This window comes from Fusarium musae, chromosome 1, assembly GCF_019915245.1.
Source record: "Fusarium musae strain F31 chromosome 1, whole genome shotgun sequence".
Classification (NCBI taxonomy): domain Eukaryota; kingdom Fungi; phylum Ascomycota; class Sordariomycetes; order Hypocreales; family Nectriaceae; genus Fusarium; species Fusarium musae.
Genome location: NC_058387.1, coordinates 3,831,631 through 3,846,797, shown reverse-complemented (window position 1 = coordinate 3,846,797; position 15,167 = coordinate 3,831,631). Strand labels below are relative to the sequence as shown.

Sequence of the window (15,167 nt, the reverse complement as noted above, 5' to 3'; positions counted from 1 at the left end):
AAGCCCCAGATACCCCCATCACGAACCATCTCACAATGGCGTCACGCTTGGCACGAAGCGCCGTCGGTATGTGAAGAAATCTCGAATCCCTCGAACCGAACCCAATTCGAACCCAATTGGCGCACCTCCGATTCATGCTGACTCCCTGTAGGCGCTCCCCTCCTTCGACCCGTCCTCGCCCGCCGAGCTGCCCCTACCATCTCTGTTGCCGCCGCGCGATACAACAGCAATGTTCCCGCCGAGGACCCCAAGAAGAAGGCTCAGAGCATCATTGACGCTCTTCCCGGTAACAGTCTGCTCAGCAAGAGTGCCATCCTGAGCTCTGCCGCTGGTCTTTCCATCTACGCCATCTCCAGCGAGTACTACGTCATGAACGAGGAGACCATCATCGCCATCTCGCTTCTCTCAGTCTGGGGTGCCTTGATCAAGTACGGTGGCCCTGCCTACAGGGAGTGGGCTGAGACGCAGAACAACAAGATCAAGAACATCCTCAACAGCGCCCGTGCCGACCACACCGAGGCCGTCAAGGGCCGCATCGAGGACGTCAAGCAGATGGGCAGCGTCGTTGAGATCACCAAGAACCTTTTCGAGGTTTCCAAGGTAATTCTGAGGTGTGCATTGGATGGTAGCGAGAAATGTGGCTGATTATGCTTGTGTTTGTAGGAGACCGCCAAGCTTGAAGCTGAGGCCTTCGAGTTGGAGCAGAAGACTGCTCTTGCTGCTGAGGCCAAGACCGTCCTTGACTCCTGGGTCCGATACGAAGGCCAGGTCAAGCAGCGACAGCAGAAGGAGCTCGCTCAGTCCGTTATCGCAAAGGTCCAGAAGGAGCTTGAGAACCCCAAGGTCCTTCAGCAGATCCTCCAGCAGAGTGTTGCTGATGTTGAGAGTACGTGTAGCCGATTATTGCCAATCAATAGCATCGCTAACCTTTCCCCCCAGAGATCGTTGCCTCCAAGGCCCAATAGATAATTACACGCCGCCGCTAGAGTCTCGGTCCCTAGATTCCACGGTTTTTCTTTGTACCACTTCTGTGTCATAACAACACCTGTGCATTAGCCGAATCAATCAAGACCCTAGTTACTTCACTGTCGGAAAGCTGTTACCCGTGAGATCTTGGGAAGTTTTGGGTCGATCGTTCTCAATTGGGTTTGTCGGAGCTTGTAAATTGCTCGTCGGGAAAGGTCGGAATCGCCGATACCGCCTATTCTCGGTGTATAGCAAATGTCCAAAACAAAACATTTCAGCACAACGACTTCGTCATTCCTGGTGAATCATTTCGACAAATGCCTGCCGTACACTGTTGGAGTATTTCGCAAACAGCCTCATTTGGCCACAGTACTTCATCATTACTCGAGGTTCATTGATGAATATGAATATAGGTTGTCCTGAAAGTACCGTGCATCTACACATGATTAATCATACATGGAAAAGACCAGCAGCCTCCAACGCCAATTCCAATTCCAAAGGCAGATAGATGCTCTATGCTTGATACCTTTGTCCAAGAGAACCACCCCCTTTCGTCAAACATTGAGGAAATAGTAATTAAGAAATGCGTAAAGCTGGAAACTTGGCGAAAAATATTGAACGTGAGTATTAGTAGATCGGTCTTGATTCCTCCCACTTTTTAACATCGAGGTTTGCCTTTGTTGGCTCTGGCGACTCTACTTGAGAATTAGGACCGAGTGATACCCGGCCGCTCCGTCGCCTCCTTGCTCCGTCACCAGCAACAGGGCCAATCCACTCCCAAGCGCGACCTACCTCGCCGCTTCTTCCTTCGCGCTGACTGGTTCGAACATTGCTGTTTTGTTCCACAACAGCTCGAACCCGCTGCCAGATGCGTTCTCGCTCAGACAATGAGTGAATAGCCCGGAGGACGTCATCTCTCAAGTTCGGTAAAAACAACCAAGGATCATCGATGCCTTCTTCACCTAGTTCCTTCTGATTGGCAAGTCTACCCAGCACTAGGTCGACGAGAGCAGGAATTTGAGCAGATGTAGCCACGTGCTTCCGATATCTGGCTCGCAAGTAGAAAATAACGAGAATTACAGCGATCAAAAATCCAGCTGGGAATTTATATCTTGCCAGGCCGAGTCGGATTGATCGTTTGATCGCGCAGGTGTACGGAAGGCGAGCGAGAGACGAGGACGATAGCCGTCTGTCTGAAAGATCGGAGGAATTGGACGATCTGTAGGGTCAATGGTGGATCTGGTTAGTCCATAGTCAGAAACATGTAGAGCAATGAAATTGTCGCCAGATAGGTCGTGAAAGCCCTGAGCTGTGAAGAGAGGAAGAACTTACGGTGCTGTCTCAATGATCTCGACCTCATCTCTAGCTGCGACCTCGCCAATGGCGGCAGCCCACAGTTCATCAAACTCGTCCTCGTTGAGTCTCTTGGACCTCTTGCGGCTCACGGTCGCCTTAAGCTCATGTTCAGCCATCGCAGGAGATTCCTCTTTCTTGCCATCCTCACCAACAAGCTCTCCGCACTCATACTGAGCTCGGCGATCTCTGAGTTCCTCAATAGCTCTATCAGCTACAGCTTTAACGCGGCGCGCTTTCTCGCCATCCGGCTCACAACTAGGGGGAAGTGGCACTAGCCCACCGAGAGACAATGGGTGCGGCTTGAGGATAAATCCATTCTCGCAACGAACCGAAAAGTCGTGGTAACAGTACGCGTGCGAAGGGCAAGACTCGCACTGAGGCTCAACGAAAGGAACAAGAGCGTCGGGTACAGGAATGTCATGCGAAAAGAGTGGTTTTGCTTGACCGCCGACTTCGCAATAGCCAACCGCGATTTTCTCTTGACGATACCACGCAAGGTAGGCTCCAAAAAGAGACATCAAGAGGACAAAGAGAGGTGCCTTAAAACCACCTCTTCGAGATACCTGTTGAGAAGGCTTGCGAGGCTCGATCTCCATTTCGCCCCGACTTGCAGCTTGTTCCAATTCCAATTGCTCGTTCGGAGTGAACTCCTCGCCAGGTTCCAGTAAGTCCGGAGTCGGCTCGCGGTATCTTGGAGTAGGTTCAACATCATCTTCATAATCGTCATTGTAGCCACCTGTCCTGCGCCGGGACGATGACTTTACAACACTTCTGATGGAGTCGTCGGCGATTGTACGGCGGCGATTGGTGGGTGTTTTATGTTGAGCAGGCGAACTGCCACTCTGAAAAGGGTTGTCGTGAGTGAACACGCTTTCTTCGTGGTCGGGGAGGATTGTCTCTTCTTCTTGTGGTTCATCTTTGATCTGTGGCGTGACTGTTCTCCTCGGTTGGCGAATGGAACGAGGGGCGTCGTAGTTGTCGTGGTCGTCAGCGTGAGAGAGCGCACGGCTTACTGACCGTGTACTGCGCTTGGTAGGACTCCTGGGCACAGGAGTCGTCAGGACATTATCTTCACCCTTAAAACGCGCCGACGACTTTCGAGGAGACTTCGAACGTCTCTTAGTAGTCGACGGAGGTGGGAGCTCGTAGTCATCCCAGGTGCCGTTATCTTCCGGACTGCCAGCATTCACGATTCCCATACTCGATCTCTTGGCTCGGGCGCGCTGAGCCCGCAGCTTTGGGGCCTGCGCTAGTACATGATCTTCAACCAGCTCAACAAGCTGGGCCTTTTTTGCAGTCGCAGGGTACTCAACATTATGCGTGACAAGAATCGATCGCAAACGCGGAACAGTGACTGAACGTGGGTCAAACCCTTCCTCGAGGTAGTCCTCCATGTCGGCCATGGCGGTAGTCGAGACCAAGGAAGAGCACGATAAGCGAAAAGAGTTTTAGAGCATAAACGAGGATGACGATGCGGGATGGTGTTCAGGCCGCAGGAATGAGACCGCCTATGCCTCTTCGTGTAGGCAGGACGAGAACAACAAAGAAGGGCCACGCAACACTCCTGATCTCCCACAATGGACTTTATGTGACAATCAAAGACAGGAGAAGATTGATCAAGTTTCGTCTTCACAAACGAACAGACTGCAAAAAAGCAGCAAATTTTAGTGGCAGTGGGGGAATGGATCGTGTGAAAAGTGTATGTCTCTAGGTTGACAGGCGAATTGTTGATGACGGGTGAGACCCTTGACGCAATGATAAATTAAGTAGCGCGGTTGTCTGTGGCAACTCAAATCAAGCTCGTGGTACAGAGGCACTCCCCTGTCACTTGACCCGCTGGGTCTTCCACCCATGCGCCATGCTACCATGTACTGTACCTAAGTAGGTGTGCCTGGTGTAGCACCGCCACACATATTGTCAGCAACATGCTGCGCCACTTTGTTCCGCCAACTACCCAGTAGTATCGAACGATTGAGGTACGGCTTGTTAAAGATTTGTTGGAGCTCCAAATCATACTTTGGAAAAGGGTTTTTGCTTGGCTCTTCGAACTTAGGGGATCAATTGATATCAGATACCAATGCTGAATCGGAAATCTGTGCTGGGGAAGCCCGGCTTCGTCTGTCGGAGCTGTGTACGACAATATCAGTATCAGCTGCGCCGGGCTTCCACTTCAACACAGGATAATATCTATGATGTTGTATGTGTTGGCGGTGGGCCAGCAGGTCTGAGCTTGCTGACAGCTCTTCGTGAGTTTCTCTTGCCCGCTCAATCAGCAAACAACTAACAAACAGTAGGGGCCAATCCTCTAACGGCTGGTCTCCGCGTTGCCCTCATCGAAGCCCAGGACCTTTCCAAAACCAAGTCGTTCTCACTCCCTTTGACCCAGTTCTCCAACCGGTGTAGTTCTCTTACCCCTGCGTCGGCTCAATATCTCGACAAAATCGGTGCATGGCGACATTTACAGCGTGAACGTGTGCAGGGCTACCAGGAGATGCAGGTTTGGGATGGAGTGACAGGTGCCCGTATAGAGTTCGACTGGCCACCCAGTACGACCGGGGACAAGACGATTGCCTACATGGCTGAAAATCTGAACTTGACATCCGGCCTGCTCAAGAGATTGCAAGAACTCGGCGGGGTGGACGTCTTTGACAAGACGAAAGTGGAGAGTATTGATCTGGGCAAGGAGACCGAAGACTTGGATCTGAGTGATTGGCCAGTCGTGCAGCTCTCAAGTGGCCAGTCATTAGCAGCACGACTTCTTGTTGGCGCAGATGGGGCAAACAGTCCAGTACGCACATTCGCCGGTATCAACAGCCGCGGATGGGACTATGGTAGACACGGCGTTGTGGCAACCCTCGAGCTCGAAGGCGAGGGCTGGGGCGGCCAATTCAACAAGATTGCGTACCAGCGATTCTTGCCTACGGGCCCAGTTGCAATGCTCCCTATGCCTGGAAAATACGCTACGTTGGTCTGGTCTACTGCACCTGAGAAGGCGGCTTTGCTCAAGAGTCTGAGCCTCAAAGACTTTATCGCTATGGTCAACGCCGCCTTCCGTTTGAGTCCCGTCGACATTGGTTTCATGCATACACAGGAGAACAACCAGGTGGAGGAACTATCTTGGCGCTTGCAGCACACTCATGTTGACGCGGAGTCTCTTCCACAGACCGTTGTTGGAGTTCAGGAGGGGAGCATCGCTTCTTTCCCTCTGAAGATGCGTCATGCCGACACATACACTGGCGAACGCGTCGCACTTGTCGGCGATGCGGCGCACACTATTCACCCCTTGGCTGGTCAAGGCTTGAACCAGGGTCAGGCGGATGTCCAGAGCCTAGCCAAAACGATTGAGTATGCTGTCTCCCATGGTCAGGACCTTGGCACTCAGCTGTCTCTCGAGCCATACAACAACGAGCGCTATGCCGCCAACCATGTCATTCTTAACGTTTGTGATAAGCTTCATAAACTCTACTCTGCTGAGAGTGGTCCTCTTGTGCCGCTTCGTTCAGTTGGTCTTCGGGCTGTCAATGCTCTCGGCCCCCTGAAGAATTTCTTTATGGAGCAGGCTTCTGGGACTGGTACTAAGCTTTTGTAGACTTCTGGCCAGACAGGCCAGATAAACCCTCCAGCCCTCAAAGCATTTGCTTTTGTCTGTAACACTAGAACTGTACCTATCACACCCAAGAATAATGGAAATAAGATGATTCATTGCTATTTCAGAACACGCATCACCTCTACATAGCTTCTCGCTCGAGCACACGACGTTTGTGGGAGTATTTACCGTGGTCTCCCTATCAGCTATGATTACAAACAAAAGAAACCCATTCTAACCTTCTTTCTTTTCGAAAATGCTTCACCTATCGACCTCACCTACGATTGGATTAGCATGACTTCCCAGTAAAAGAAAGGAAGCAAACTTACCGAACACCAGATCCATAGTACCAATGACCGCGACAGCATCAGCCAGCAAGTGACCCTTGGAGACGTGATCGAAGCCACCCAAGTGGGCAAAACCAGGAGCGCGAATGTGGCATCGGTATGGTCGCTCGCTACCATCAGAAACGACGTACACACCCATCTCACCCTTAGGGGCCTCGATGGCAGAGTAGGTCTCACCAGGAGGAACAGCGTAGCCTTTAGTGTAAAGCAAGAAGTGGTGGATAAGTGCCTCCATGTTCTCCTTCATGGCGGATCGAGGAGGAGGAGAGACCTTGTAATCCTCAACACGGACGGGACCTGCGGGCATCTTGTTGAGGCACTGGTGAATAATGCGGAGAGACTGTCGGAACTCCTCCATTCGGCAGAGGTATCGATCGTAGCAGTCACCATTGGTTCCAACGGGAACGTCGAACTCAACCTGGTCGTAGGCATCATATGGCTGATTCTTTCGGACATCGAAAGGAACACCAGAACCTCGAAGCATCACACCAGTGAAGGATAGGTTCAGGGCCTCAGTGGCGGGAACAACACCAACACCCCTCAATCGCTCAATCCAGATACGGTTATCAGTCAACATCTCCTCGGTCTCGTCGATTCGGTCGCCGAATTGGGTAGCCCACTGGTAAATATCGTCGAGAAGGCCAACGGGGATGTCCTGATGAACACCACCGGGTCGAACGTAGGCAGCGTGGAGACGGGCGCCGGAAACACGCTCGTAGAATTCCTGGAACATGTCAATTGCTGATTTTCGTCAACCATGCATGATACACCTACCATGAGCTTCTCACGCTCTTCGAAACCCCACAGGAAAGGTGTCAAAGCACCAACATCCATAGCGTGTGATAGAACAGACATCAAATGGTTAAGAATACGAGTGATCTCGCCAAACAGAGTTCGGATAAACTTGGCTCGCTCAGGGATTTCGACGTTGAGAAGCTTCTCAACAGCAAGGGAAAAACATTGCTCGTTGGTCATCATAGAGACGTAATCAAGTCGATCAAAGTAAGGCAGAGCTTGGAGATAAGTTTTGTACTCGATCAATTTCTCAGTACCTCGGTGCAGCAGACCGACGTGGGGGTCCGCTCGGACAATCTCTTCACCATTGAGCTCGAGAATCAAACGCAACACGCCGTGGGCAGCGGGATGCTGAGGACCAAAGTTGACGGTATAGTGTCGAACCTTTCGGTCCTGGACGGAGTTCTCGCGCGACTTTCGGGTACCGGCTTTTCGGGGCTTGGAGAGGCCGTAGACATCTTGGGCGGATGAGAAGTCCTCGTCAACGGGGATGAGTCTGGTGCCGACGGGCTCGACAGCGGCGGCATACTTTCGCAGGCAGGTCGTCGAGAAAGGGCGGGCAGCGAATGTTGCTGGCCGCATGCACAGGCTCTTGGCGCCTCGGCTGGCGAATCGGAGGGAAGCCATTGTGTAAAGAGCAGAGAGGGGACGGCCGTTAGTGAGACGAGATGTGTAGAGTCTCCCGAGAGGGCCTCTGGCTCGAGGTCAATGGCAGGTTGATGGAGGGGGAATTCGCCTTCGTGATAGTGGCCGTCATCTCCCGCGGTCCGGGGATCTGTGTCGAAACCTGGGAGCTTTGCTCTTGGTGGTGGGCCGGACTATTATTCTTGCGGAAGGCTGACCAATCAGAATTCAACTATTACTCGTTGATTTTTCTGCTCCGCGACCAACATCTGTCACCAATTGCATCGCATCACTCGGCCGAGTAGTATACTGTAATTGAGAAGAGTCGTTCTACAAACTTGTATGGTTCAAGGCGTTTCGAAAACCATGTATTGATTGAGATTTGTATTCTTCTTATGATGAACAACCTTCACGTTTTGAATAACCTGAGCTCATCGCTGCAACTTGCCGCTAAGAATTCAAGCCGTCATCTATTCTCTAGGCCCAAGACGAGGAATTCTTGATTCCCCCTAGCTAACAATCTCTGCATAAGTGAGAATAGTGACTCATACAAGGCACTTTCGATCTATGAATTAATCTTGACTGCAAGGCAAAGACTGGGTAAACTTTGGCGATACATTTCATCGCACAATCTTGGAGCTCTAAATGGAGTTGATCTTGCTCCTCTGCATTTTCTTTATATCTCCGAGATGAAAATTCACATGCCTAATGTCAAGTTGAACTAGCGTTCTGATTGATATGATAAACGAATCTGTATTGTAAGTGTTATCTTTTCAGTGTCAGGTCTGTATCTTCCTTTACTCCTATTCAGCTATATGTAGTTCGCTCCTCAACAGACCAAACAGAACCTCGTCTACCAGTTCCCCATTCTTGCAAACAGCACCTCTCCTGGTGCCTTCTTCGAAGAGTCCAGACTTCCTCAGTACATTCTGGCTTGCTTTATTGCCCCCATAGGCACACGCCTCGATCCTGTTTAACTCGGGCCATGTTTCGAAGCACCATCGTATGAGCGCCTTGGCAGCTTCAGTTGCATAGCCTTTTCCCCAGGCTGTCTCAGCCAACCAGTAGCCCATCTCCCACGTGCGGAAATAGACGTCGTTCTTGGCCATCATGCCTATAGTGCCTATAAAGATCGGTTCCGACGAAGGGTTCTCTGTTGTGTTGGCCTTGACAAAGATGCCACAGTGTTGACCAGCACCATCAAATTTGTTGGCTACGTTGTTGATAAAATACAACGCATCGGCCAGTGTGTAAGGGGATGGGAAACCATCGCGCAGGTTTTTGGAGATGGACTTGTTGTCAGCTGCTTGGGACATGACTTCTGCATCGGACGGATAGAATCGACGGAGGATGAGTCTTTGTGTCTCGAGTATTCTTGCTCCCGGCTCCTCGCATGTTGGCGAAGTTGCTGTTAACTTTCTTGTGTTGGCCATGGTGGGTGCTCCTTGAAGTAGATAGCAAGTTCGTCGAATCAAGTGGTGTTCTCCAAGGCGCAAGTGTTTGTGATGTTTCAAACAAGAACAGCAAACTAGAAGTAGTGTAACTCGGGCTTACTTCGACAGTCCAGAAAATGAGATGTCTCCAGCTTATGAGTTGGTATTTAAAGCAAATGTGTATCTGCCGATATGAGCACTTCAGTGACTCACGACAGCGATGCCTCAAAAGGGGCTATCGTTGCCGTGCTCGCCGATATACAAAAGTCCCTACACGCAGCTAGTGTCTTATCCGTACTCCGTACAGGCAGTTGCATTATATGCCGAGGGAGGTTACGACAAGTCCACAAATATAAGTACCTATAATCGAACCACAAGGTACGTAGCAAGACACCCGGATTTCGTACCTAGGGGACGAAAGAAAACTCAGAACTTTGGTCCTAAATGAATAAAAAACAATTCAAGTAACTTAGTATAAGTTTAGGCAAAGTTTAGGATAGCTTTTGCTAAGCTTATTTTAACACCTTATATTCAAAGGTCTGATGTGTTCTTGCTCCCTGAGGCTTACCTAGGTATGTAAGTACTCATTAATACTGGGTGAAAGACACTACTGGTTCGTAATTCTTGCACAAAGTCGACAAGGCATTAACCATTTTTTATGCGTAACGACTATAGTGAATTGTATCTATGGCTACCGCAGCTTGTTCTATGATGCGGCCAGCTGTGCGAAGCAACCCGGTAGTGAGTTATGAATAAGGAAGTGGAATGGAAGAGGATCATCTCAAGGCTCCTTCGTGTTTCCTAATGACAACTACATATCAATTACCTAGTATTATCAGCACCTGCTGGTTGATATAACAAGTAATATTTTATTATTGTACCCATTATTATAGGCTAAGCGCCATACCTTCTCCTAGACGAACAAGACCATAGCCCGTTTTGACGAGATGCCAGTAAATGCCTTGTATCGAATGTCAACCTGGGCAAAACAGAGCATGCCACTATGGAAGATACACGCTAGCGTTTTGGTAACCTTTGTTTCCCATATGATCCACTCCATGTCAGGTCTCTACCGTTCCCTTGATGCCGAAATCTATCTCTTCTTCTCCCTCACTGCCGAGCCGCAGGAGCATTAAGGTATACATTTAGACCATAGGGTCATTGTTTCTGCAAACGCCGCGACCAAGATCGAATGATGTAGGCCGTTATGAACAAAGGGGGAATGAAGAAAAAAGACAATGCCTCACTATCCCCGTGGGGGAGAAAACGCCGCAAACAGACCAAAACGAACAATAATAAACTTTTAATGAACCCCTCGCCATGCCCCAGACGATGCAACGAACGACATCCCGCTTTGTAGTGATGAACAGTGCTTTTGTTAGGAAATGTGAAGGATGACCTAAAGGTCATGTTGTGTGACTGACAAAGGAAATTATGGCCATGGCCAAATTGTAAATGATGGAATTTGGAACCAACCCCGGAAACACTAACAAGATCATATCAAAATTTCCGAGCAATATTAACACCTGGATTGACGAAGGCTCTGTATGCAATGTCGCAAAGACGTCGCACGACGTTGGTTGTTCCACCTGTGACCTGAGACTCATCGTAAATGAACTTGGATGCAACTGAGAGTCTGTTCTTAGGGTCACTCTCGTCGGCATGTTGAGGAGCAGCATTGCCGTAAGGAGAATCGAAATGTGGAGCAAGTTCTCGAACAACTGCAATCGAGTAGAGAACATCGCGGTTCTCACGACCATCAAGTAGATAGCGCATTCTCGAAAGCATTTCCTCCCTAGACTTGGCGGCAGCTGGACCAGTGGGATCCTCCCGCGTACGCACGAACTCGGCCAGGCTATACCAGAAATCAAATTGTCGGCTTCGGTAATTGTCAGGGTCTTGCATTGGTGGGCAGAGTGGGTTGACTGATAGATAGTCTCCGCACAAAAGTGCCTCAACAACTCGGACACGGTTTTGGGTCTCCTTCGCATCACCATCGTGCGGCAGCGTTGTGGTACTGATAGCAGAAGCTGTAGTGGGAGGATCGTATGCTGCTCGCGCAAGCTCCCACACAAGGCGCGTCTCAAGAATACCAGAGTAGGCCATCTGGGTTTGATCGTTGACCTTGACAGCCTCCAGCGCCTTGAGAAAAGATGCCATCAATTCGACGAGGCGCTGGTTTTGAGGAAACGAAGGTGATCCATTTTCTGTAAAGTGGTACCACCCGGATTCGAAGAAAGAGGCAAGCCCAGGTGCGTACATCTCATGATACACCTTGGTGATTTCATTGCGAGTCCCCTCAGTGTGGGCAACATTCTGGGACGGAGGAACTGTGCCCAGGAGATCGATAATTTCATCAATCTTCATTTTGTTGGCTGTCAGAAACGCGCGTAAGCAGATGTTCTCAACAGCAGCGCAGCAAACGACGAACAAGGGTGAAATCAATAGTAGGGGGCGCCACCTCTAAGATGTTGGTTGTTGTCAGCAAGAGGCCTTTGTTCAATCGCTCTAGAGCTTTCTGCGTTTGAGGATGATGAGAATCCTTGAAGGGCTGGGTCGATTGCGGGCGGATACTCGTATGTCGACTCGGATTTGACAGGAGGAGATGCAACGTTGGAAAAACTCGAGTCGTAGCTAAGCGAGGTGATAGACGGGTTAGGGCTTGCTGTTGTCGCGTGAGCTGTTGCATACGAGCTTGGGAGCATAGATGGCTGGCTGCCGTATGAGTTGGTTGGTCGAGCAGTAAGGGCAGTGTTGGGTGCTATCGACGAAGGGACAGTTGAAGGCACAGAGCTTGGAACTGTGGGAGGAGTCCTTTGGCTGGGCGCAGGCTGGATATTGGAAGATGATTGTCCACCCGCTTGTTGTCTGAAAATGGGGTCGTAACCGAGACACTCGCGCTTCGACTTTTTACAGTTGTTGCAAGTCGGGTGTGTTTCGTCGCACTGGGAGATGTTAGAGCTGTGTTGGGCGGGGTGTTATCTCCACCAAAAAGTAGAGAGGGGGTTTGTGCAGCTGCCTAGGAGATGCACGGTAGCTGTGACCAATGGCAAGCTAAGCCGCGCTCCCAAAACCTCGAGGAGCTTAGACTCTAAAGCAATCCATTTACTGGAGCGCTCTGAGGTCGGAATTGGGCGATTGCGATACAAGCATTACTTGGGGAAATCTGGGGTGCTGAGTGCTACGTGAACGTGAGTCCTGCTTGTTTCTGTGACCTCCTGGCAAACGAGCAGGTGTGCAAGAAGCTGCAAGCTTGATGCAGCACAGGGTTTTGGATAACCTGCTATAAGCTCACCACCTGCGACACGTATCTGAAGCCCGCCTTCTTCCCGAGTCATCTTCTTGATTCGTCGCGTCCCATCTCGTGTTTCAAGGTCACGAGCTGCACAAGGGGAGATAAGTATGAAATCATAGCTCACCTTTATCCGGCGTTTTCTGCAAGTCAGACAGCCTGTTTTTGTCCGACGTTTAATTTCCTACAGTTCAAAGTCAGCTTCTATCTCCAAACCCTTGGCTAGCTATGGACTGTTGGAACGAGACCCCTAACCAAGCTTCAATACACACCTTCTTCGGTCCCCTGTGACCCAGAAGCCGCGGATCGTGAGGAATAGCATATCGAGCCATGGAATCGGGAAGACCGTAGCTTGCCATCGGCATGCCTTGGTGGCTATAGAATGACACGCCGCCTGACGTGGGCGCCATATGCATGTTCATCGGCATGCCCTGCGGATTAGATACCGGAGGTCCATGTGGGTTTTCGATTGTTCTCATACTAGGCAGCGGCATACTGACGGGCATAGGACTCGGTCTGTATGGTTCCGTTGCTTGACTCGTGACTACAGGATAAGGGGTATATTGGGCGGCTGATTGGGCGGCTGATTGGGCTGCCGAGGACGCATAAGGCATCGAGGAGCCCGGATAGCTCACATGCTGACCATGAGGAAGCCCTGGGTGCTGGTTGGACATTTCTGAGTTTGGCGTGTGTGTCGAAGCAGCCTCGGGGGCCCTGCTGTCGCCGTTCTGCTGAGGAACCGCGGGCGGAGCGGCAGAGGCAGCAGGAGCCGAGGCTGGCGTGGGTGACGGCACGGAAGAAGAGACGGCGAAAGGATCGGATTCGGAGGATGCGGCGAGTGTAGAGGTGGGAACTGGAGCGGTCGTCGAGGCGGTCGGGCGGTCCGCAGCCGTGAACGGCACTGAAGCAAGTTCGGTGATGGGTGGTAGTGTCGTCTCGGCAGCAGCGGTGTTGAGAGGTCCAGCAGTCGTGTTGGAAGCTGGAGGAGCGGTGACAGATGTAACTATGGGAGCTAGAGAAGGAGACTTCGATGTCGGGGCAGAAATTGTAGGATTATTGGGAGAGTCACCGTGACTCTGCCCATGGTCTTCTTGAGCCATGTTGTTTTTTAATTAGAAATTTTTATGGAGCCTCAAAGCAAAGTCAGGAAGAAGGTCAAGCGACCAGGGGGACGCGACCCTGGGTCACGGAGGAAGTCGAAGTGCTGGCGCTGGGCAAGGAAGATCAAGAGGAGCCAAAGCCAGGGCGTGGCAGGGGGAGCAAAGGCGTGTAAGAGGGGCAGAACCCAGGACCAGGGGTCGCGACACGATACGACGGCGATGCAACTGCCACTGAGAGTAAAGCAAGAGTCGCGATGATGGACAGGGCCAAGACCATCGACAGGTGACGCGCTGGAGGAGGAGCAGCAGCAGCAGCAGCAGCAGCAGCAACAAGAGCACAGCGAAGAGGAAGATCGCAAGACCCAGGGGTCCAAGAGGCGGGATCGGAAGCGAGGCTCAGAGGCTGAGCTCCAAGATCGGGGGCAAACGGGAAATAGAGTTGGCACGTCCTGTCCCTTCGTCGTTGTCGTCAAGCATCGAAGATACTAGGTATACTGTACTGTACTGTACTGTACAATACTATACAACAGAATAACTGGATCGCCCCCTGCCCGGTTGCCGCGTGGTAGTGGTAGTGGTGGGAGTGGTGACCGTGGTGGTGGTGTTGGTGTTGGCCGCCGGGTCCCAGTAAATTGAAAAGTTCTAGTGGAGACGGGCCGGGCTTTGTAGGCCGATGCCCATACGGGATGATCGATACTCGACAAACAAGCGCCGCGCGAAGATGGTCCAGTGAGCGACCTGCTTCACTCTACTTGTAGAACTTATGCAACAGACGGACGGGTATGCAAACGAAATGGAGGCGAGGTATTTGCCCAGCAGAGCAGTTGGCGGAGGCAGAAACAAATACAAAGGAGAGGTGCCTCGCTTATTGAGGAGGCTGTTTGATGAGGCGCTCAAGGACGGGTGCGAACAAACAAACAGTCGATCTTCAAAGTTTGCAAAATTGGAGTTGATGGTTGTATGATTTCCATTTCAGTTCCTAGCATAACGCATCAATCGAGCAAGCAGCTGAACGGAATAATAGTAGCTCCAGCTAGAGCCTCTTTGGAGCTGGAAGCTGCTGGAGGTGCATTAGCGGCGCATCGCCCGTCGAACGACAGATCTTGGCCAATCTCAAGCTTCTTCAAAGCTTTAGTTACCTTGTACATATAAACTTCACACAGACATGGTTACTCCATAATCTCAATCTCATGGATACAGAAATATCACCTACATATGCTCATCATCTCAAGTCGGCTACTACCTACTAACGAGAATTTCTTTTTTCGCGTTTCTCCTTTACTCGCTTGACTAAACCCCTAGTATCCAGCAATTCTGGAAGCACTATAGAAGCTGTTACCGTGCCCAAGCTCTGTGGAATACCTAACCCTGTTAATGAGGCGCAATACCGGACAAGGTATCCGTATAGCATGGATGATTAGGTTAGCTTGGCAGAGATTCTGCGAGGATTAGTTGACTGTGTTTATAATACATACTCCTATGTATTGTTATGCAATACATTTCAATGAGGCTGGCCAGCATATAGCGGAGCACCTTAAGAGACGGATAAGACCTGTCTGTTACTCCGTACGGGCAGCCATGATTTTGTATTGTCTCCGGACCGCCATGTATCTTCAATCTAGCAGAGGATTAAATAAAATGCAAACATCGATTAGAGTTCAAGGCTTC

At 50.7% G+C, this 15,167-nt stretch overlaps 7 protein-coding genes across 7 annotated transcripts; 2 read left to right on the top strand and 5 right to left on the bottom strand.

Annotated features, from left to right (window-relative positions):
• Positions 1-35: 35 nt before the first annotated feature.
• Positions 36-965, top strand: ATP3 (atp3 gamma subunit of the F1 sector of mitochondrial F1F0 ATP synthase; the record flags this gene model as incomplete). Its single annotated transcript, XM_044818909.1, has 4 exons — positions 36-66; positions 152-600; positions 664-886; positions 940-965. The coding sequence occupies 4 exons, from the start codon at positions 36-38 to the stop codon at positions 963-965; spliced, it is 729 nt and encodes a 242-aa protein (XP_044686611.1).
• A 628-nt stretch (positions 966-1,593) lies between these two features.
• On the bottom strand, positions 1,594-3,725 carry J7337_001164 (uncharacterized protein; the record flags this gene model as incomplete). The annotated part of the gene is made up of 2 exons (XM_044818908.1): positions 1,594-2,014; positions 2,299-3,725. The coding sequence occupies 2 exons, from the start codon at positions 3,723-3,725 to the stop codon at positions 1,594-1,596; spliced, it is 1,848 nt and encodes a 615-aa protein (XP_044686610.1).
• Positions 3,726-4,399: 674 nt separating this feature from the next.
• J7337_001163 (uncharacterized protein) lies at positions 4,400-5,911 on the top strand (the record flags this gene model as incomplete). Its single annotated transcript, XM_044818907.1, has 2 exons — positions 4,400-4,568; positions 4,617-5,911. 2 exons carry the CDS (start codon positions 4,400-4,402, stop codon positions 5,909-5,911), a joined length of 1,464 nt encoding a protein of 487 aa, XP_044686609.1.
• A 258-nt stretch (positions 5,912-6,169) lies between these two features.
• NUO49 (NADH:ubiquinone oxidoreductase 49kD subunit) lies at positions 6,170-7,677 on the bottom strand (the record flags this gene model as incomplete). Its single annotated transcript, XM_044818906.1, has 3 exons — positions 6,170-6,186; positions 6,238-6,979; positions 7,030-7,677. The coding sequence occupies 3 exons, from the start codon at positions 7,675-7,677 to the stop codon at positions 6,170-6,172; spliced, it is 1,407 nt and encodes a 468-aa protein (XP_044686608.1).
• Positions 7,678-8,477: 800 nt separating this feature from the next.
• Positions 8,478-9,107, bottom strand: J7337_001161 (uncharacterized protein; the record flags this gene model as incomplete). The annotated part of the gene is made up of 1 exon (XM_044818905.1): positions 8,478-9,107. One exon carries the CDS (start codon positions 9,105-9,107, stop codon positions 8,478-8,480), a length of 630 nt encoding a protein of 209 aa, XP_044686607.1.
• A 1,500-nt stretch (positions 9,108-10,607) lies between these two features.
• Positions 10,608-11,474, bottom strand: J7337_001160 (uncharacterized protein; the record flags this gene model as incomplete). The annotated part of the gene is made up of 1 exon (XM_044818904.1): positions 10,608-11,474. The coding sequence occupies one exon, from the start codon at positions 11,472-11,474 to the stop codon at positions 10,608-10,610; it is 867 nt and encodes a 288-aa protein (XP_044686606.1).
• Positions 11,475-12,583: 1,109 nt separating this feature from the next.
• J7337_001159 (uncharacterized protein) lies at positions 12,584-13,499 on the bottom strand (the record flags this gene model as incomplete). The annotated part of the gene is made up of 2 exons (XM_044818903.1): positions 12,584-12,625; positions 12,672-13,499. 2 exons carry the CDS (start codon positions 13,497-13,499, stop codon positions 12,584-12,586), a joined length of 870 nt encoding a protein of 289 aa, XP_044686605.1.
• Positions 13,500-15,167: the final 1,668 nt, after the last annotated feature.